General features: G+C 46.7%; 1 protein-coding gene across 2 annotated transcripts in view; it reads right to left on the bottom strand.

Annotated features, from left to right (window-relative positions):
* Positions 1–22,045, bottom strand: part of DHDH (dihydrodiol dehydrogenase) — a 108,692-nt gene that overhangs the window by 83,195 nt on the left and 3,452 nt on the right. For both annotated transcript variants that reach the window (XM_078655130.1, XM_078655131.1), the window contains exon 2: positions 1,354–1,465. In XM_078655130.1, the coding sequence (XP_078511256.1) occupies positions 1,354–1,465 (112 nt within the window). The remainder of the gene's footprint in view (positions 1–1,353; positions 1,466–22,045) is intronic.

Below are 22,045 nucleotides of genomic sequence, written 5' to 3' on the forward strand. Positions count from 1 at the left end.
AGATAAAGAAACACATCACTGAACAAAGACCTTCAGGACAAGAAGTGCAGGACAATCGTCCTGCATTTTTTGGTATATTTCAATTGCCAAAGACTGTAGCAAGGTTGAACGATTTTAACAATAAGGACACACAATAGCACATTTATTTCTCTGAGCTGACTGTGCCCAGCATGTGATTTCAAACACAGGTGGCTTTCCAGCTAGGAGATGTCCTCTGGCAGTCCGCCCCTATTGGAAAAGCATTATTTGATGATTTCCGAGCTTGTCTGTCATGGTATGAAACGTCTGAACTATTTAGACTGTCATAATAGGTATGTGGGACGTCCAGATTGTTTGTGTATCTCTGATTCGTGTACTTGTGTGTGTTTGAGTAGGTAAATCAAGATGGACTGCTTGTGTTACATTAATGGATGTAATGTGGCAAATATTATGTTATGTTATTGGATTTTGTAAAGCGCTTCTTCACCGGAAGGTTTCTTGGCGCTAAGTAACAGAAGACAGCACACGATCTTACATCAGCTTGATTATACGCTTGTCTTCAGAAGCTTCTGAAATCTCATGTACTCGAAGCAAATCTGATCTCTGGGGTCAGAGAATTCCAAATACAACGGGTAAGAATAGAGAATCTAGAGCCCCCAAGTCTCTTCTTTTTGAAAGGGGCAATGTAAGGAAATTCAAATTGAAAGTGTTTACATTGTAAATGTAAATGTATTGCGACTTATATAGCGCACGTATCACCTGAAGGCATCAAGGCGCTTGCTTAGGGAACCCGTCCTGGTATTCCCCTGTGAGATACCCCGGCAGGGTATCCACAAGGTGAAAGCCAGGCATCCCGCCGCGATGGGCCGTAGTGGAGATTAAGCAAGCTATTGCCCAGAGTCGCAGAGTGTGACCCCGTGAGTCAAGTAGGCACCAGAGCGAGAATTGTCGAGTCCGTGGAATTTTTGAGCCCGAGACCCGCCGAGGCGGGGTATCGAACCCTGGTCAACGGCCGATCTCAGCTTCCGGGTCTGCCGCCTCTAACCACTGAGCCACGCTTCTCCACCTTTGTCGACTGGAGTTGTAGTTACCTCCCACAGTTAAGGTGTGTGGCGGTGGGACTCTTTATTTGGGAATGAAGCTGCCCTTCCATCATCCAGCTCTATTTACTTATTCTGCCCTTTCCAGGCTACAGCAAATTTGCCCCACTATGCTCCCCCAGGTTTGTGATTTGCGTATAGTGCTAGATCTAAACGATGCTGTTGTTTCACGATGGATCTTTAGCATATGTTCTCTGCCTGCTGTTCCAAGCCTCTCTTACGCCCACTTCCACTCCTAGATGTTCTTTCCCCCCCAAGATACTGTAGATCTCACCAATATTCGGGTCTTTGGCCAACTCTTGATAGGAACCGTAGGCTTTGGGGATGTTGTGGCTTTTGGCGAATTCTTGAGCGCGGCCAAGATCCCTCGCTGCAACAGCAACTGCCTGGAAAAAGAAGAAGAACAGGAGGTATTCGTGAGTGTGGTGCTCATTGACTGTGCCTGAGTCAGTGCTGGTCTGGATTACCCGCATACCGTGCACACACAATGAAATTCAACTAAAGAGACCCCTCTAGTGCATTTTATTTATTTCTCGCTCAATAAAGGTGCAGGTATTGAGCTCCCTGGAGACCTAAGCCCTCCAGGTGCACCAGTCCAGGCTTCACTGACTCCGCCAGTATGCCTGAATGTTACCAAGGACTAAATAAGGGATATTTAGTCTTTGCTGTTAAGTTTCTCTGCAGTGATCATTCATTTAATGCAACCAATAACACATGATAGCTCCCCTTGATATTGACTAGTACTCCTTCTATCTGAAACTGGCAGTTCTGAAGCCTGCTTTTAATATAGTAGATGACAGACCATTGTTACAGCAATCATACAGGAGGATAGCACTGATGCAAACTTTTCATCAGAAATGTACTCAGATGTTCAGGCTTGTCCCTCCCTTTTCAACGGTGTTCCTTCTTGGTAATGTAGCACGTGGCCTCACCCACCTGCCCTGTCTCATGTATGTATTATGGGCGTGTACAGTTAACTTCCCCATCTTCGCCAAAGATGGCAAAGTTTTAACAAAAATAACATATTGTTTGCATTTTTTACCGATACAAAATCAAAAGCATGCATAAAGGTCTTATTGCAGAAACATTCGTTCCAGCAAAACATACTTTTTGCAAGAAAAACTATGTGAAGGCAAGAGTCACAATTTGAAAGCCCCTACTTGGCCACTGATCGGAGATGCCATTGCATCCAGATGGTGCAAGGACAGATGGTGTGTTTGATGGGGAAGTCCTAATGAGTGCTCATTAGTAATTGTCCTTCAGCTGGGTCTATAAAACAGTTCAGTACTTTTAGTGATGTGGCTATCCTCTGATACCACAGGCATATGCAAGAAACCCCACTCATTTACGCCAGCTGCATGACCCAGGATTTCCATTAATACAGTAGGTACCTTAAGGATGGTTACCATGGTTTGATGTAAAAAAAATGGTCACACTATAGTGTATGTCCACAGCGGAAAGGAGTTTCACAAGAGTGGGCACAGGGTGCCCAGGTGTTGCCTGGGCTGATGGGCATTCCCAGGAACGACCAAGTTCCATGAGATCCATGGAATGGTGCCTGTGCAGCTGGGATCCAGACAGCAAACGGAAGCAGGTATCCGTCCATACCCGGGCCATACATTCCCAAGTTCTATATGGACTTCCATGCTTCTCGGGGGTAAAAAGCCTGCGAATACAATAGCTAGAGCTCCAAAGAGACACATGCATGTCTAGCGCATGATTCATGGACCTGGGACCCAGTCATCGAGTACAGGTGCCTCTCCATGGCCCGGTCAAAGTTCCACAAGCCTGGAGAAGACCTCCCATTGTCTCAAAGCCCAGGCAAAGGTCTTGAGTTTATTTTGGGAACAACCTCTGGACCAAATTGCCAGACACCAATCCGAGGTGATCCACTGTAGCCACAGTAGAGTTTTACACTTTCAGAGATGGTTACTGTGTCTCTTCAGTGTTTCACGCACAGACAAAAGTCCATTTAAGAATTCCACGAGGCATACATGCATATCTGCAACATTGTCCCTAGGCTTGTGCTGCAGCCACCAATAACTTCCATACTGAGGGGAGAGTTCCACAAGCGCAGCAAGGACTCCAATGCTCCTCTACAGTGGCGACCTGGACTAAGCCTCCACTTAGTGGTCCAGGAGACTAAAAAGCCTTCACAAGCAAAATCTGTTCTCCGATCATCTACCATAGGTGATCCTCTTTACCCAAGCACAATTCGACATTCCTGGGAGGATGCCTTTTCTCAGGGCCGATCTTTGGCATGGTCGAGCATGGCCCATGCCCAAGGCACCAACCTTCAGAGGGGAGCACCAAGCTCTCTCCATTAAGGCCATGCATTCAGCTGTCTCAATCTGACTCCAGGGATTCAACGTAATCTTCTTTCAGTCAGTTTTTATTTTTCAATGTTCCATTGGCAGCTGAGTTTAACCCTTCCCTTCTCTTCCCATCTACATCGCACCCACTTCCCTACAAACCTCCAACCTGCCCCTCACCAACAACTTGGCATCAGTGTGAAGCAGCTGAGCTGTGTGTGTTTCAGTAGCGCTGTGGTAGGGTGGAGAGGTCACTCACTGCTCTGAGGTCATCATCCAATAACTTGCTTATGAACACAAAATGTACTCCATATTGTCTTGTTTTATACACAATCAAAAAAGAGGCGCTACATCTGGCTCTGCCCATGGAACTATCAGTGCAAACGCCGGGCCTGCCTATTCTCCTCCTGGGCATCAAACTTTGTAAAGACCCCAGATGGAGCTCAAGAAGCCATAAGTTCATATGTAGGAAGGGCCCCAGGATGCGGGCTCAAGCTGCTAAACATTACTTTTTTTCTTCACAGAGGGCAGAGTTTCACAGTCTCGGCAAGGACTTCTGTGTAGCCACACCACAGCTTAAGAAATGCTACATGTCTTTAAGCCCCTGTTCTATTCAAGCAAGAAAAAGAATTGTGACTGTGTGCACTTAGTTAGTAGAGGACCCTAGGTATGAAATATGTCTGTGTGTACGCAGCTGGTCAAAGGGTGGCAGGCGACTGCTTGGCAGGTTATGGTGACCCCCATCCATTTTATATTCCATCTGCTGTAGTTGGGGGGGGGGGTGGGGGGGAGTGTCGAGACTTTTGGAGGAGGTGTACCTAGTGGACCTGATTAGGGGCTGCACTGCAGAAGGGAAGGAAAGTCTTCTTTTCCCCACCTGCATGCCACCTTGAGCTCAAAATGAAAGCAGGAATTTCTGAGTTCATTTGCGGGATGTTATATTCTGTGTGCAGGTCCCTAAAAAAATTCTATTTACAACCTTTGGGTAAAGATTTTAATTTGTCGTAGAGTTAAGGCAAGGCTAGAATTCTGATTTGAACGTTGACGCCTATGCTGGCAGTAAGTCTCTGGAAGCATTTTGTTATTAAAGAAGTACTGTTAGAAACAACAGCTGCGTCTTTTTTAAGAGACAGTTCTTAAGTGTGTGTGTTATATCAGTGAGTGAGACTGTATATCTGGAAAAATGAGTGGATGGATGGATTAATGGGTGAGTGAGCTGATAATAGAATGGAAGAAAAGGATGAGTATATGTACAGATAAATGTGTGACTGAGTGAGTGCATGGATATTTAATCGGTGGATGAATGAGTGCACGGATCAATCAATCAATCAATCAATCAATATACTTATAAAGCGCACTACTCGCCCGTTAGGGTCTCAAGGCGCTGGGGAGAGGGAATGCTACTGGTCGAAAAGCCATGTTTTGAGGCGTTTCCTGAAAGTTAGGAGGTCCTGGGTCTGGTGTAGCTGGAGTGGTAGAGAGTTCAAGGTTTTGGCGGCAAGGTGTGAGAAGGATCTTCCTCCAGCGGTGGTGCGGTGGATGCGGGGGATGGTGGTGAGAGCATGGTTGACGGAGCGGAGATGGCGTGTGGGAGCGTGGAAGGAAAGTCTGTCGTTGAGGTAGGCTGGACCGGTGTTGTAGAGAGCCTTGTGTGCGTGGGTCAGGAGCTTGAAGGTGATCCTTTTCGGTACGGGTAGCCAGTGTATTTCTCTGAGGTGGGGGGAGATGTGGTTGCGGCGTGGGACGTCAAGGATGAGGCGGGCGGATGCGTTCTGGAGACATTGTAGCTTGGCCGTTGTTCCTGCATATAGGGTGTTGCCGTAATCCAATCTGCTGTTGACCAGGGCGTGGGTGACAGTTTTCCTGGTCTCTACGGGGATCCACTTGAAGATCTTGCAGAGCATGTTGTAACAGGAGGAGGAGATTGCATTGACCTGCTGAGTCATGCTGAGAGTGGAGTCCAAGATGAAGCCCAGGTTGCGAGGGTGGGTGGTGGGTGAGGGTGCAGTGCATAGGGAGTTGGGCCACCAGGAGTCGTTCGATGCTGAGGGGTTGGAGCGTATGATACTATGTTGATGTGGTGTGTCCGAGCGATGTTGGCGAGAGGAGCCATGTAGACATTGAAGAGCGTTGGGCTGAGGGAGGATCCTTGAGAGATGCTACAGATGATCTTGGAGGCCTCAGACAGGAATGGCGGAAGGCGGACTCTCTGGGTTCTGCTGGTGAGAAATGATGAGATCCAGTTGGATGGGTCAATGAATACATGCACAGATTGAAGAAGAGGCAGATGTGTGAGTGTTCTTGAACTTTTCTCTTCATGTCATACCCCAGAGTGTGCCTGCCACACAATGCGTTGTAATACGAACCCCGCAACCCAATGTGACTGCCTTCCCCGACCCAGCATCACAACTTGCCCTAATGTTCCAAAAAGATTCTTCAAGAGCTTGCTGCAATACACAGATGCTGAGGGGGTAAATATTATGGGCTTTCACCTGTTCTGCCCTAAGCCTCACACAGCAGGACACCTTCTGGCACTATCACTGTGCCATCTCCTGGTGATACATTTTGTAGGTTAGCTTGTAACCACAGCCCAGTAGATTGTCTTTAGCTCTCAGGCAAGCACAGGGTTGTACCAACTTACCACCTTGAGTGAGAGAAACAGACAGGCCGTTATAGACACATCTACCACAACTTACCTTGAGATAATGCATGTTGGTAAACTATCAGACCCTGCCAGTGACTGCCAGAATTGGCATCAAAATGCTGCTAAATTAGGAGGTTTCTAAATGGCTGGGACACATACCTGCTCATCATATACAGGCTTTTTCCAGTCCCTTGCCTGCCTGTAGGCAAACACAGTTTTTGTCTCTGTTTTGATAGTGTTGACTGCTGCAGAGGCCTCAAGCCCACGCCTGTCAATCCTGGTTCCTTTCTCTCACTGAATTATCATTCATTGTGCTACTGCTTGAAAAGCGCAAAAGTAACAGTTGATGGACGGAATGCTAGACAATGCAAACATTCACCCCCAGTCACAAGGATCTGGGTTTGATCCATCATTCTTTTGCTCACCACACCACCCCAGTTTGGACCCAGCCATATGCAAATCAGTTTTGACCCTATGCCTCATAGGAACAGTCCAGCCCAAACTGCCAAGCCTGGTTCTTTCTGGACCGGAAACAAGGGTCACCTTCAAACTCCTCACGCACGCCTACAAATCCCTTAACAACATCGGACCCAAATACCTCAACGAGAGAGTATCCTTCCACGCACCCAAGAGGAACCTCCGCTCCGGCGACCTCACCCTGGCAGAGGAACCCCGCATCTGCAGAAACAGAACAGCTGGGAGAGCCTTCTCCTACACCGCAGCCAAGACCTGGAACAAGCTCCCTGTGAACATCAGACGCTCCCAAACCTTGCTCACGTTCAGGAAGGACCTCAAGACCTGGCTCTTCGACTGCTATGGCTGCTTCGGGGAATTGTTTTCACATGCTGAAGCTCCTTCGGAGAGTGTTCCACCTCCTTCCTTTATCTGTCTGTAAGACTGTACTCCAAGCTTTAGAGATCAATCAACTGGACTACTGCAGTGCACTCCTGGGAGCAGCAAAAGAGGGGGTGTTAACCCCTTCGGGGCTGATGACGAGCTGGGCTCGTCATGGCGTAGCCTCCTCGCACGCTCATGACGAGCCCAGCTCGTCATGAGCCCCACCCTCGGGGGAAGCGCCAGCGCTCCCTCCGAGTCTGCCTGATTTTTTTTGTTTTTGCGGGGATGGCAGGGGAAGACCTTCCCCTGCCTCCCCCCGCCCTCCCCGCCCACGTCATCAATGACGTCAGCGCGCGAGGCGCGCTGACGTCACCGGAGGCTTCCTTTGTTTACAGACGCGCAGGGAAGCCATTTGCTTCCTGCGCGTCGTTGCACAAAGAGGTTAGTTTTGCGGCTGGGGCGGGGGGGATTGTGATGCAACTTGCATCGAGGGAAAGGAAAGGCTTTTCCTTTCCCTCGGTGGCATTTTAGAGGTTTCCTGCTGCACGATCGTGCGATCGTGCAGCAGGAATGTTAGGGATTTTTTTTTTTTTTGGTTTTGTGATCAGTTTCTTACTTCGGGGAGCGGCCCCTTGGGGAAGGGTCGCTCCCCTTGTTGGGGGAACATTATCTATGAAGTCTTTTCTTGGCTGCAATGTTGTGGAAAGGCCGTTTTTTGTACAAAAATGCTGATGGGGGTCATTTATAAAGTAAAATGATAGTGCTCATTGTAATGAAGGATGCAAGTGCCTCTGTCCTTCATTACTTATACTGATGTGTGTTTCTGAAGTGGCTAAAAAACACACCTGTGCTGCCTAGGCAAAGCTCACTAGTGTTTTTGGCCTGATGAATGTTTTTTTTTGTGTGCTGCTTTTCAAACACATGCTTTGTCTCCAGTGACCATGTGTGTGTTACTATGCCATGTGCGAAGGGGTCCCTTGAGTGAGCTGTCCATCATAGTGGGAAGCTCACAAATGTTTTTGGGCTGTTGATTGTTACCTGAATTTGTGCTGCAACTCTAGCGCCATCTTTGTCTCCATTGACCATGTGTGCGCTACTATGCAACTGCACAAATGTGCGCAGGGGTCCCTTGAGTGAGCTGTCCATCATAGTGGGAAGCTCACAAATGTTTTTGTGTTGATGATTGTTTTCCTGAGTTTGTGCCGCAACTCGAGCGCCATCTCCAGTGTCCATGTGTGCGTTACTATGCAATTGCACAGATGTGCGCAGGGGTCCCTTGTGTGAGCTGTCCATCATAGTGCTTGGTGTATGCACGAAACATGTCGACGATAGGAGTTGATAGGTACATCTGGACACATTACGTTTAGGGCAGCCTATCTTTCCACCCCGTTTATTACCACCTAGAGGCAAGAATAAAGTTTATTGTAAACCTACTGGGCAGGTATTTCACACATCACATAGTCCACTCCTCAAATACACATGCACCACACATAGTCTAATAAAGTGCTCCTACGTAACTTTCGCAAGTCGCAGCACGCCCCAGCCCGTAGAGGACTGGGATGGCCCCAATGATGAAGCATGTCACCGTGGGGCAACCCTGGTGAGTGAGGGGACACCTAAAAGAGGAGCATTTCTCCCCTTTTTTGTACACAATACCATATTTTCACAATCGACCCCAGTGTGTGTTGGTTGTTATCTGAATAAACTAGCAACGCTCTTAGGTATCTGGAAACAGAGACCATTTGTTCATCATAGTGGGAAGTTCACAAATGTTTTTGGGCTGATGATTGCTTTCCTGAGTTTGTGCTGCAACTCGAGCCCCATCTTTGTCTCCAGTGTCCATGTGTGCGTTACTATGCAATTGCACAGATGTGCGCAGGGGTCCCTTGTGTGAGCTGTGAATCATAGTGGGAAGGTCACAAATGTTTTTGGGCTGATGAATGTTTTTCTGAATTTGTGCTGCAACTCGAGCGCTTGCTTTGTCTCCAGTGTCCGTGTGTGTTACTATGCCATCGCACCAATGTGTGCACAGGTCCCTTGAGTGAGCTGTCCATCATAGTGGGTAAATTTAGGAAAGATGGTGCACTCCGCTAGTTGGTGGGCGTTGCCAATAGGGGATCTTCTGTGTGAGTTCACATGCCTCTTATGTGTATAAATGGTCAGAGACTGTTGAGAGCAGCAGATGGGGAGAAAGAAGCTCCTGGTCATAGGAACTGTTTTAGGATTGCGCTTGTGAAAATCAAGGATGCAAGTGCCTCTGTCCAGCATCGCAGTTAACCACAGTAATTATGTTGTCCCCCTCCCCATGAGAATCCCTGATGATGTCAGCGCGCACAGCACGCGCCAACATCTTCAGGGATTCCCAGGCGGTCGGGAAGCCATTTGCTTCCTGCGCCTGGAGGTGTTAGGTTGGTTTTGAGATATTTGGGGGGGTTTGCAAAGAGGCTTCAGGGGAGAGGTAAGTGATTTTCCTCTCTTCTGATGTCTCTTTGCAGGGCATTTCTGGCTCACGGTCGCGCACAGCATTGCGATTGTGCGGTGGAAATGCCCTCACTAGCACCAGGGATTTTATTTTAGATTGTAGGAAGTGACCCATTGTGCAAGGGTCGCTTTCAGGTGGGTCGGATTTTAAATTTAGATGTTCTGGCCCCCCCCCCCCCGGTGGGCAAATCAACCCGTACTTTTGTCCGTTTTGCCCTTTTTGATGGCCCATCTGTGTGGATGTGATTTTGGGGGTACATTTCTGTATTGTTTATTCATTTTTTATGTTGTTTGTGAAATGTAGTATTAAATTTTTTTTTTTCTTCTTTGTTTTTGATCCAGGCTTTTGCTGTTTGTATTGGTGTAGGTTGTGGTTCGGTTAATGCTGGTTTTGCAGCTTGTGTAGTTGCATGTGCTTGGTAAGTAAATGTTTTTTGTACTATTTTTCCTAGATAAATGTGTTGTTATGAAAAGTGAAGTTATTGCTGTTTGTGTGGCTTTGTGTTTCTTGATTGTTAACTTTTTTTTTGTATTGCTGCTTGATGTGTACTTTGTCTAATCTATACTTGTTTTTTTTTCTTTCCAGTTGGATTTCCTTTCTTTTTGCTGTGTTTCAGCAGAGTAGGTGCTGGTGAGTCTTCTTATATTTGGTTAGATTTGAATTGTTTTTGAGTGTATTGATTTTTGTGTGAAGACTCTACCTTGTTTACTTCTTCCTTTGCACAGTGTAGGTTGTTGTTCACTTGTGTGTGTAGTCTTCTTGATTTGTAAGGATAATGGCTGCTCGCAGGATTACTGCTAAGCAGGTTGTTAGTTTGCTTTTTGAGTCTTCCTCTGACCATGGTCCAGACACTGACTCCGATTCGGAGCTTGAGTTAGGTGCAGAAGATTCAGGCAGTGAGTTTTCTCTTCGCATGGTATCATCGGATGATGATTCTTCTTCTAGTGCTGATGAAGTGCCTGTGGTAGAGAGGGACATTGATGTGCCGGTAGAGAGGGAAGAGCCATGTGAGCGGCAGCCTAGGTCCTCAAGGTTTCCCTTTTTTTCTCGTCAGGAACAGGCAAGTGTGGTAAAGGCTGCGCCCAAAAGGTTTCACATTGCTGTGGTGCGCCAAAGGTTATCTGGTGCTGCTAGTCTTCCTGTTGTTGAGCAGCATGAGGCATCTGGTGCTGCTAGTCTTTCTGTTGTTGTTGAGCAGCAAGTGGCATCTGGGGATGCGAGTTCTTCTGTTGATGTTGAGATGCAAGAGGCAGCTGGGGATGTGAGTTCGTCTGTTGGTGAAGAGATGCAAAATGTATCTGGGGATGCTAGTATTCCTGTTGGTGTAGTGAGGCAAGAGGCATCTGGGGATGCTAGTGTTCCCGTTGATGTAGTGCAGCAAGAGGCATCTGGCCTGCAGGCTAGGGTGGCTTCTTCTCCTCATGTTAGTGATGACGTCTGGGTTGCCCCTGGCATGGTGCAGCCGGAATTGCCAGACTTCACTGGTGTTCCAGGGTGTAGAGTGGATACTGACAATTTTTTGCCAATTCAATATTTTCAATTGTTTTTTGACGATGAGTTTTTGCAGGAGATTGTGGAGCAAACTAATTTGTATGCAGAGCAGTATTTGAGGGACCACAGTGCCAGCCTTAAGCCCCATTCCAGAGCTACCCATTGGTCTCCCACATATGTTGAAGAGATGAAGAAGTTTTTGGGATTAACTTTTTTGATGGGCTTGCTAAGGAAGCCATCAATGTCTTCTTATTGGTCCACTAGTCCCTTGATGGCAACATCTATATTTCCAGCACTTATGACTCGTGATCGATATATGCTTCTTCTTCGCATGATGCATTTTGTTGATAATGATTTAGCGTTGCCACGCGATCACCCTGATTGTGACCGTCTTTTTAAGATTCGGCCTGTCCTTGATCACTTTGTTGATCGTTTTCCTGAGATGTTTGCACCTGGAAGAGAAATAGCTGTGGACGAGTCTTTGGTGTTGTTCAAGGGCCGCTTGGTTTTTAGGCAATACATTCCTAGTAAGAGGGCACGCTATGGCATCAAACTGTATATGCTGTGTGACAGTGAGACTGGATATGTTTATAATTTCAGGGTGTACACCGGTAAGGATTCCAGCATTAACACTTCTGCTTGTCCGTCCACTTTTGGAGTGACTGAGAAAATTGTGTGGGAACTAGGTAGACGATTATTTAACAAAGGCCACCATTTATATGTAGATAACTTCTACACTAGTGTGCGTTTGTTCAAGGAGTTGGCCAAAGTGGGCACTGTTGCATGTGGCACGATGCGCAGTAACCGGAAAGGTTTTCCAATAGAACTTGTTTGCAAAAGGCTTGTGCGGGGACAGTCTACTGCATTGCGATGTGGGAAGCTTCTAGCTGTGAAGTTTTCAGACAGGAGAGATGTTTACATGCTGACTACTATCCATGACGAAAGCACTGAAGCTCTGCCAGTTCGGGGTGAGACTGCTGAAGTGCGTAAACCTGTGTGCATTTTAGACTATAATAGGCACATGGGTGGTGTTGACAGAGTAGATCAGAGGTTGGAACCTTATGCTGCTCTTCGAAAGGCTTACGTTTGGTACAAGAAGTTGGCTATCCATCTTTTCCACTTGGCATCCTTTAATGCTTTTGTTGTTTTCCAGAAATCTTGTCCTGAGTCAAAGATGCCTTTTGTTAAGTTTCAGGAGACTATAATAGGCAGCCTTGTACTAGTGGAACAGGCAAGTGTGCCAAGATTTGGAGTGGTGGAGGAAGTGGCTAGACTGAAAGATCGCCACTTTCCAGAATACATTCCTCCCACAACTGCAAAAGACAAACCCACTAAAAGATGTAGAGTCTGTTGGCGAAGAGAAGTGCGGAGGGAGTCTCGTATGCACTGTCCTGACTGTCCTTCAAATCCTGGATTGTGTGTGCCAGCTTGTTTTAAATCGTACCACACACAAAAGAAGTTTTGGGAGTTTCATTGAGCTTGTAAGTGTACTGTCTGGTTTGTTTTCTGTAATATTTTTTTGTTTGCTTTTAGGTTTGCATTAGTGCAAAGCATTTAGGTTTTGAATTTGTGTTAGCAGATTTGTAGGTTTCTACATTTGATTTGTGGTATTTCTTTAAAAAATTCTAATTTCGATGGTGGTGTGTGCAGGATTGTGCTTGGATTGTTGGTGTGCGTGGACAGGCGCTTGGCTGGTGGTGTGCGTGGTCTGGTGCTTGGCTGGAATAGTGCATGGATTGGAGTTGTGCTGGGGGGGTTAGTGGATTTTTGCTTGGCTGGCGGAGTGTATGGTTAGGTGCTTGGCTGGCGGTGTGAGTGGAGTGGTGCTTGGCTGGCGGTGTGTGTGGAGTGGTGCTTGGCTGGCGGCGTGTGTGGAGTGGTGCTTGGATGGTGTTGTGTTTGTGGAGTGGCGCTTGGCTGGTGGTGTGCGTGGAGTGATGCTTGGCTGGTGGTGTGTGTGGAGTGGTAGTTGGCTGTCGGTGTGCGCTGAGTGGTGTTTGGCTGGCAGTGTGCATGGTCTGGTGCTTGGATGGTGGTGTGGGTGGACTGGCGCTCGGCAGGCGGTGTGTGAGTAGTTACTTTCTGTTGGTCACTACACACACTGCTAGTTGAGTGACACTCCACACAGTCCATCATTTTGTGTAGTTGCAGTGTCAGAAATGTGGGCGTGTGAAAGTGATGGGCCCTTGAATGGCGCTGTTTGCTGGTGTGAGTGTTGAAATGTGATGGGTCCGCGGCTGGCGGTGTGAATGTTTTGTATGTGTCACGCGTACGAAAGGTGTATGAATGGCCTGTAAAGAGGTTGGTGCCTTGACGTGGCTTTACAGCTCACGAGCTGCGAGTCAGTGGTTCAGTTTATCATACTTTCAATTATACGCAGTGTATTTCATTTTTGATGAAATTACTTGCGTATCCAATTGTATGTACTGAATCATCACTCACCCTCGTGCCAAATCCAACCAGTATGTGTGTGTGCTTGCGGATTAGATGGGTGTGCAGTAATAATTGTTTTTTTTCTAATTTCTGCAGTAGGGTGTACCTTGCCCCTTATTGTGATTGTTGTTATGTGTTGCTTTTCCATTCGGATGGTGTCAATGGTCTGGTTTGTATCAGGTATGAAAGGTGCGTGAATGGCCTGTAAAACGGTTGGTGCCTTGTCGTGGCTTTACAGCTCACGAGTTGCGAGTCACTGGTTCAGTTTTTATGCATTTATTTATTGACAGAGCATTTCATTTTTTTGAAATATCTTGTTAATAAAATTTTATGTACTGAACCATCACTCGCCCTCGTGCCAAATCCAACCTGTATGTGTGTGTCTTTGAGGAATAGATAGCCGTGCTTGAATGTTTGACTTTTGAGTAACTCTGTTAAGGTGTGGTATCCTTTTACTTGGGAGAACAAGGGGAGCGCAGGGTGGTAGGACTTTTTTGCCGGCACGGCGATCCCACGCCAAAATGTTTGGAAAAGTGCTATTTTTACCTATTTTTAAGGTTTGCAAGGAGTTCTGGGTAGGAAAACATTGGTGGACCCACACATGCCATACCTCCCTGGACTCTCCCGGGTGTCTAGTTTTCAGAACTGTTTGGGTTTGCTACTTTCCAAAGAATACCACCCATCCCGGGCCAAAAACTCAGGTGCCTCCCCCCCAAAAAATCAAAGTTATATTGCTTCAGGGTATTTTATATTCACCACTGTTAGATTTGGACCTTTTCCTGTTGCAGCCACTATGGCTACCCACGCAAGTGAGGTACCGTTTTTATCGGGAGACCTGGGGGAATGCTGGGTGGGAGGTAATTTGTGTGAGCCCAGTGATGCCACGCTTTCCCAGACTACAACGTGTGAAAAAATTGATTTTTTTCTGCTAAAATTGAGGTTTGCAAGGGATTCTGGGTAAAGGAACGTTGGCGGATCCACGCAAGCCATACCTCCTTGGAAGCGCCCGGGTGTCTACTTTTCAGAAATGTGTGGGTTTCGTAGGTTTCCAAAGATGGCTGTCTCGCACGGGGCCAGAAACCCAGGTAACCCCTAAGTCCACCAGCTTTTGCAAGAGGGGTTACCTGGGTTTTTGGCCCCGTGCGAGACAGCCATCTAGGGAAACCTACCAATCCCACACATTTCTGAAAAGTAGACAACCGGGGGCTTCCAAGGAGGTATGGCTTGCGTGGATCCTCCAACGTTCCTTTACCCAGAATCCCTTGCAAACCTCATTTTTTGCATGGTAAAAAATCAGTTTTTTCACACGTTTTAGTGTGGGAAAGCGTGGCATCACTGGGCACACACAAATTACCTCCCACCCAGCGTTCCCCAAGGTCTCCCGATAAAAATGGTACCTCACTTGCGTGGGTAGGCATAGCGGCTGCTTTAGGAAAAGGCCCAATTCATACTGTGGAGACAAAAACTTTACCTTTAGCCAAATAATCTTATTTTTTGAGGGGGTCACCTGAGCTTTTGGCCCGGGGCTTGGCAGGCATCTTTGGAAACTACCAAACCCAAACAGTTCTGAGAACTAGACACCCAGGGGAGTCCAGGGTGGTATGGCATGCGTGGGTCCCCCAATGTTTTCCTACCCAGAAACCCCTGCAAACCTGAAATTTTAGTCAAAAAACCCACTTTTCTATACTTTTTTGGGTGGGATCTCGCTGCCGGAACAAATGTCCTACCACCCAGTGTTTCCCTTGTTCTCCCGAGTAAAATGATACCTCACTTGTGTGGGTGGGCCAAAGGCATGTGACTTAGGCTGGGGTGCTTAATTTGTAAAACGTAAATATGAGTAAAAACTACTTTTTTCAAAATTCATTTTTGGCGTATTCTGCTTTGGGGCACCCACACAAGTGAGGTATCCTTTTACTCGGGAGAACAAGGGGAACGCAGGGTGGTATGACTTTTTTGCCGACCCGGCGATCCCACGCCAAAAAGTTTGGAAAAGTGCAATTTTTACCTAATTTTAAGGTTTGCAGAGAGTTCTGGGTAGGAAAACATTGGGGGACCCATGCATGCCATACCTCCCTGGAGTCCCCCGGGTGTCTAGTTTTCAGAACTGTTTGGGTTTGCTACTTTGCAAAGAATACCACCGAGCCCCGGGCCACAAACTCAGATGCCCCCCCCCCAAAATCAAGGTAGTTTTGCAATAAGGTAATGTAAATTCACCACCGTACAATTTGAACCGTTTCCTGTTGCAGCCACTATGTTTACCCACGCAAGTGAGGTACCGTTTTTTTCGGGAGACCTGGGGGCACGCTGGGTGGGTGGAAATTTGTTGATCCACGCAGATTCCAGAACTTTCCACCACAGAAATGTGAGGAAAATGTGTTTTTTTGGTCAAATTTTTATGTTTGCAAGGGATTCTGGGTAACAAAACCTGGGGGTAGGCAGGCGAGTCACCCCATCCTGAATTCCCCTGGGTGTCTAGTTTTCAAAAATGTATAGGTTTGCTAGGTTTCCCTAGGTGCTGGCAGAGCTACGGCGCAAAAACAAAAGGTAGTCTTTTTGTCCGAATCGTGCTAAATTTCACTGGGAAATTGAGGTGCGACCATGCTGCGTTTTGCGCTGTTTCATGTCGCAGCCACTATGCCTACCCACGCAAGTGAGGTACCGTTTTTTTCGGGAGACCTGGGGGCACGCTGGGTGGGTGGAAATTTGTTGATCCACGCAGATTCCAGAACTTTCCACCACAGAAATGTGAGGAAAATGTGTTTTTTTGGTCAAATTTTTATGTTTGCAAGGGATTCTGGGTAACAAAACCTGGGGGTAGGCAGGCGAGTCACCACATCCTGAATTCCCCTGGGTGTCTAGTTTTCAAAAATGTATAGGTTTGCTAGGTTTCCCTAGGTGCTGGCAGAGCTACGGCGCAAAAACAAAAGGTAGTCTTTTTGTCCGAATCGTGCTAAATTTCACTGGGAAATTGAGGTGCGACCATGCTGCGTTTTGCGCTGTTTCATGTCGCAGCCACTATGCCTACCCACGCAAGTGAGGTACCGTTTTTTTCGGGAGACCTGGGGGCACGCTGGGTGGGTGGAAATTTGTTGATCCACGCAGATTCCAGAACTTTCCACCACAGAAATGTGAGGAAAATGTGTTTTTTTGGTCAAATTTTTATGTTTGCAAGGGATTCTGGGTAACAAAACCTGGGGGTAGGCAGGCGAGTCACCCCATCCTGAATTCCCCTGGGTGTCTAGTTTTCAAAAATGTATAGGTTTGGTAGGTTTCCCTAGGTGCTGGCAGAGCTACGGCGCAAAAACAAAAGGTAGTCTTTTTGTCCGAATCGTGCTAAATTTCACTGGGAAATTGAGGTGCGACCATGCTGCGTTTTGCGCTGTTTCATGTCGCAGCCACTATGCCTACCCACGCAAGTGAGGTACCGTTTTTTTCGGGAGACCTGGGGGCACGCTGGGTGGGTGGAAATTTGTTGATCCACGCAGATTCCAGAACTTTCCACCACAGAAATGTGAGGAAAATGTGTTTTTTTGGTCAAATTTTTATGTTTGCAAGGGATTCTGGGTAACAAAACCTGGGGGTAGGCAGGCGAGTCACCCCATCCTGAATTCCCCTGGGTGTCTAGTTTTCAAAAATGTATAGGTTTGCTAGGTTTCCCTAGGTGCTGGCAGAGCTACGGCGCAAAAACAAAAGGTAGTCTTTTTGTCCGAATCGTGCTAAATTTCACTGGGAAATTGAGGTGCGACCATGCTGCGTTTTGCGCTGTTTCATGTCGCAGCCACTATGCCTACCCACGCAAGTGAGGTACCGTTTTTTTCGGGAGACCTGGGGGCACGCTGGGTGGGTGGAAATTTGTTGATCCACGCAGATTCCAGAACTTTCCACCACAGAAATGTGAGGAAAATGTGTTTTTTTGGTCAAATTTTTATGTTTGCAAGGGATTCTGGGTAACAAAACCTGGGGGTAGGCAGGCGAGTCACCACATCCTGAATTCCCCTGGGTGTCTAGTTTTCAAAAATGTATAGGTTTGCTAGGTTTCCCTAGGTGCTGGCAGAGCTACGGCGCAAAAACAAAAGGTAGTCTTTTTGTCCGAATCGTGCTAAATTTCACTGGGAAATTGAGGTGCGACCATGCTGCGTTTTGCGCTGTTTCATGTCGCAGCCACTATGCCTACCCACGCAAGTGAGGTACCGTTTTTTTCGGGAGACCTGGGGGCACGCTGGGTGGGTGGAAATTTGTTGATCCACGCAGATTCCAGAACTTTCCACCACAGAAATGTGAGGAAAATGTGTTTTTTTGGTCAAATTTTTATGTTTGCAAGGGATTCTGGGTAACAAAACCTGGGGGTAGGCAGGCGAGTCACCCCATCCTGAATTCCCCTGGGTGTCTAGTGTTCAAAAATGTATAGGTTTGGTAGGTTTCCCTAGGTGCTGGCAGAGCTACGGCGCAAAAACAAAAGGTAGTCTTTTTGTCCGAATCGTGCTAAATTTCACTGGGAAATTGAGGTGCGACCATGCTGCGTTTTGCGCTGTTTCATGTCGCAGCCACTATGCCTACCCACGCAAGTGAGGTACCGTTTTTTTCGGGAGACTTGGGGGCACGCTGGGTGGGTGGAAATTTGTTGATCCACGCAGATTCCAGAACTTTCCACCACAGAAATGTGAGGAAAATGTGTTTTTTTGGTCAAATTTTTATGTTTGCAAGGGATTCTGGGTAACAAAACCTGGGGGTAGGCAGGCGAGTCACCCCATCCTGAATTCCCCTGGGTGTCTAGTTTTCAAAAATGTATAGGTTTGCTAGGTTTCCCTAGGTGCTGGCAGAGCTACGGCGCAAAAACAAAAGGTAGTCTTTTTGTCCGAATCGTGCTAAATTTCACTGGGAAATTGAGGTGCGACCATGCTGCGTTTTGCGCTGTTTCATGTCGCAGCCACTATGCCTACCCACGCAAGTGAGGTACCGTTTTTTTCGGGAGACTTGGGGGCACGCTGGGTGGGTGGAAATTTGTTGATCCACGCAGATTCCAGAACTTTCCACCACAGAAATGTGAGGAAAATGTGTTTTTTTGGTCAAATGTTTATGTTTGCAAGGGATTCTGGGTAACAAAACCTGGGGGTAGGCAGGCGAGTCACCCCATCCTGAATTCCCCTGGGTGTCTAGTTTTCAAAAATGTATAGGTTTGCTAGGTTTCCCTAGGTGCTGGCAGAGCTACGACGCAAAAACAAAAGGTAGTCTTTTTGTCCGAATCGTGCTAAATTTCACTGGGAAATTGAGGTGCGACCATGCTGCGTTTTGCGCTGTTTCATGTCGCAGCCACTATGCCTACCCACGCAAGTGAGGTACCATTTTTTTCGGGAGACCTGGGGGCACGCTGGGTGGGTGGAAATTTGTTGATCCACGCAGATTCCAGAACTTTCCACCACAGAAATGTGAGGAAAATGTGTTTTTTTGGTCAAATTTTTATATTTGCAAGGGATTCTGGGTAACAAAACCTGGGGGTAGGCAGGCGAGTCACCCCATCCTGAATTTCCCTGGGTGTCTAGTTTTCAAAAATGTATAGGTTTGCTAGGTTTCCCTAGGTGCTGGCAGAGCTACGGCGCAAAAACAAAAGGTAGTCTTTTTGTCCGAATCGTGCTAAATTTCACTGGGAAATTGAGGTGCAACCATGCTGCGTTTTGCGCTGTTTCATGTCGCAGCCACTATGCCTACCCACGCAAGTGAGGTACCGTTTTTTTTGGGAGACCTGGGGGCACGCTGGGTGAGTGGAAATTTGTTGATCCACGCAGATTCCAGAACTTTCCACCACAGAAATGTGAGGAAAATGTGTTTTTTTGGTCAAATTTTTATGTTTGCAAGGGATTCTGGGTAACAAAACCTGGGGGTAGGCAGGCGAGTCACCCCATCCTGAATTCCCCTGGGTGTCTAGTTTTCAAAAATGTATAGGTTTGCTAGGTTTCCCTAGATGCTGGCAGAGCTACGGCGCAAAAACAAAAGGTAGTCTTTTTGTCCGAATCGTGCTAAATTTCACTGGGAAATTGAGGTGCGACCATGCTGCGTTTTGCGCTGTTTCATGTCGCAGCCACTATGCCTACCCACGCAAGTGAGGTACCGTTTTTTTCGGGAGACCTGGGGGCACGCTGGGTGGGTGGAAATTTGTTGATCCACGCAGATTCCAGAACTTTCCACCACAGAAATGTGAGGAAAATGTGTTTTTTTGGTCAAATTTTTATGTTTGCAAGGGATTCTGGGTAACAAAACCTGGGGGTAGGCAGGCGAGTCACCCCATCCTGAATTCCCCTGGGTGTCTAGTTTTCAAAAATGTATAGGTTTGCTAGGTTTCCCTAGGTGCTGGCAGAGCTACGGCGCAAAAACAAAAGGTAGTCTTTTTGTCCGAATCGTGCTAAATTTCACTGGGAAATTGAGGTGCGACCATGCTGCGTTTTGCGCTGTTTCATGTCGCAGCCACTATGCCTACCCACGCAAGTGAGGTACCGTTTTTTTCGGGAGACCTGGGGGCACGCTGGGTGGGTGGAAATTTGTTGATCCACGCAGATTCCAGAACTTACCACCACAGAAATGTGAGGAAAATGTGTTTTTTTGGTCAAATTGTTATGTTTGCAAGGGATTCTGGGTAACAAAACCTGGGGATAGGCAGGCGAGTCACCCCATCCTGAATTTCCCTGGGTGTCTAGTTTTCAAAAATGTATAGGTTTGCTAGGTTTCCCTAGGTGCTGGCAGAGCTACGGCGCAAAAACAAAAGGTAGTCTTTTTGTCCGAATCGTGCTAAATTTCACTGGGAAATTGAGGTGCGACCATGCTGCGTTTTGTGCTGTTTCATGTCGCAGCCACTATGCCTACCCACGCAAGTGAGGTACCGTTTTTTTCGGGAGACCTGGGGGCACGCTGGGTGGGTGGAAATTTGTTGATCCACGCAGATTCCAGAACTTTCCACCACAGAAATGTGAGGAAAATGTGTTTATTTTGTGAAAAACTTAGCTTTGCAAGGGATTCTGGGTAACAAAACCTGGTGGTAGGCAGTCGAGTCACCCCATCCTGAATTCCCCTGGGTGTCTACTTTTCAAAAATGTATAGGTTTGCAAGGTTTCCCTAGGTGCCGGCAGAGCTAGGGTGCAAAAACTACAGGTAGGCACTTTGCCAAAAAAGGGTCAATTTGTAACTGCTAAATTTAGGTGTGACCACGTTGCATTTTCCGCCGTTTCCTGTCGCAGGCACAAGGCCGACCCACACAAGTGAGGTACCGTTTTTATCGGGACACTTGGGGTAATTCAGATTTGTAAATCAACTGTTATTACCAATTGAGCTTTCATGCATTTCTCCCTTTGAATGAAAGACATTGAGTAAAAAAAAAATCTTTATGAAAAATGACCAATAATTCTCATGCTAGTATGAGTATTCCCAACTTTGAAAATGTGCAATTATATACTGTTTCTGAAGTCTATAATTTGTACCCAATTCAGAAATACATAGGTGTCTTTCATACAGATTATTCCATGTATACATTTTCCAAGACAAAGTGCACTATACCCAGTAAATGAAAAAATACCATTGCAAGTTGCTGCTCACTTTTTGGATCTGGGTTCGTCGAGTTCTTGGTGAAACTACAAGTCCTATATATCCCCACAACCAGGAAGGTCTAACGGATGTAACGGTATATTGCTTTCCAAGAGCTGTCAAAATTAGAAAAAGTTATAGGTGAAAACGTTGAGACAAAAGGCTGTTTTTTTCAACAAAATTTCAAATATTCCAATATCTAACTGTTAGTTTCTATAACGAAACCTTCATGGATTTAGACAAATGACCCCTTTCTGAATTCAGAATTTTGTCTACTTTTCGAAAATGTAAAGCTTTCCAGGATCCATTATTGCTTTCAAACTCATTTCTACCATTAACTGGAAGGAGGTGGAAAGCTCTAAAAATAGCAAAAATAGGCTATGTCCCAGAAAAATGCCAAAACTGAGTGAAAAATTTCGGTTCTCTGACAAAAGTCTGTCATTCCCTGAAAGCTGAGAAAATGGAGATTTCAGCCCCACAAACCTTTTTGTGATACCATTTTCAGGGAAACACCCAGAGGCTTTCACTTGCAGCCCGTTTTTCCCATTTTTCTGAAAAAAACAAAAAAATCACTATATTTTGCTAAATTTCTGGGCCCCCTCCAAGGGAATCCACAAACCCAGGGCGCCTTTAGAATCCACATGATGTTGGAAGAAAAGGACGCAAATTTGGCGTGGATACCTTATGTGGTCAAAAAGTTACAAGGGCCTAAGCGCGCACTACTCCAAAACGCCAAAAAAAGCCTCAGCACAGGAGGGGAAAAGGCCTAGCAGCGAAGGGGTTAAACAGGTTGCAAGTAGTTCAGATTACGGCAGCACATTTGGCGCTCAATATGCCTCCCAGAACTGCCTCCCTGCCATTATTGAAATCACTTCACTGGCTCCCCATCCGTGACAGAATTAAGTTTAAAATCTGTTGCCTGGTCCACAAATATATCAATAATAGGGGTCTCAGATATCTGGCAGAAAAGCTTGTCTACTATCGCCCTTGCAGATCTCTGTGCTCTGGAGAGAAGGCTCTGCTAGTAGTCCCTCGATTTAATAAACTTCGTTCCGGGGGCAAATCTTTTACCAATCTCACCTGCGTTAGTGGAACTCACTCCCCACCAATTTACGCAAGTGACCTAATCTTCTTAAATTCAGGAAACTATTGAAAACTGAACTCTTTAATAACTGAGCATTTCCCTATCCTCTATTTC

This window comes from Lissotriton helveticus, chromosome 7 (genome assembly GCF_964261635.1).
Source record: "Lissotriton helveticus chromosome 7, aLisHel1.1, whole genome shotgun sequence".
NCBI lineage: Eukaryota > Metazoa > Chordata > Amphibia > Caudata > Salamandridae > Lissotriton > Lissotriton helveticus.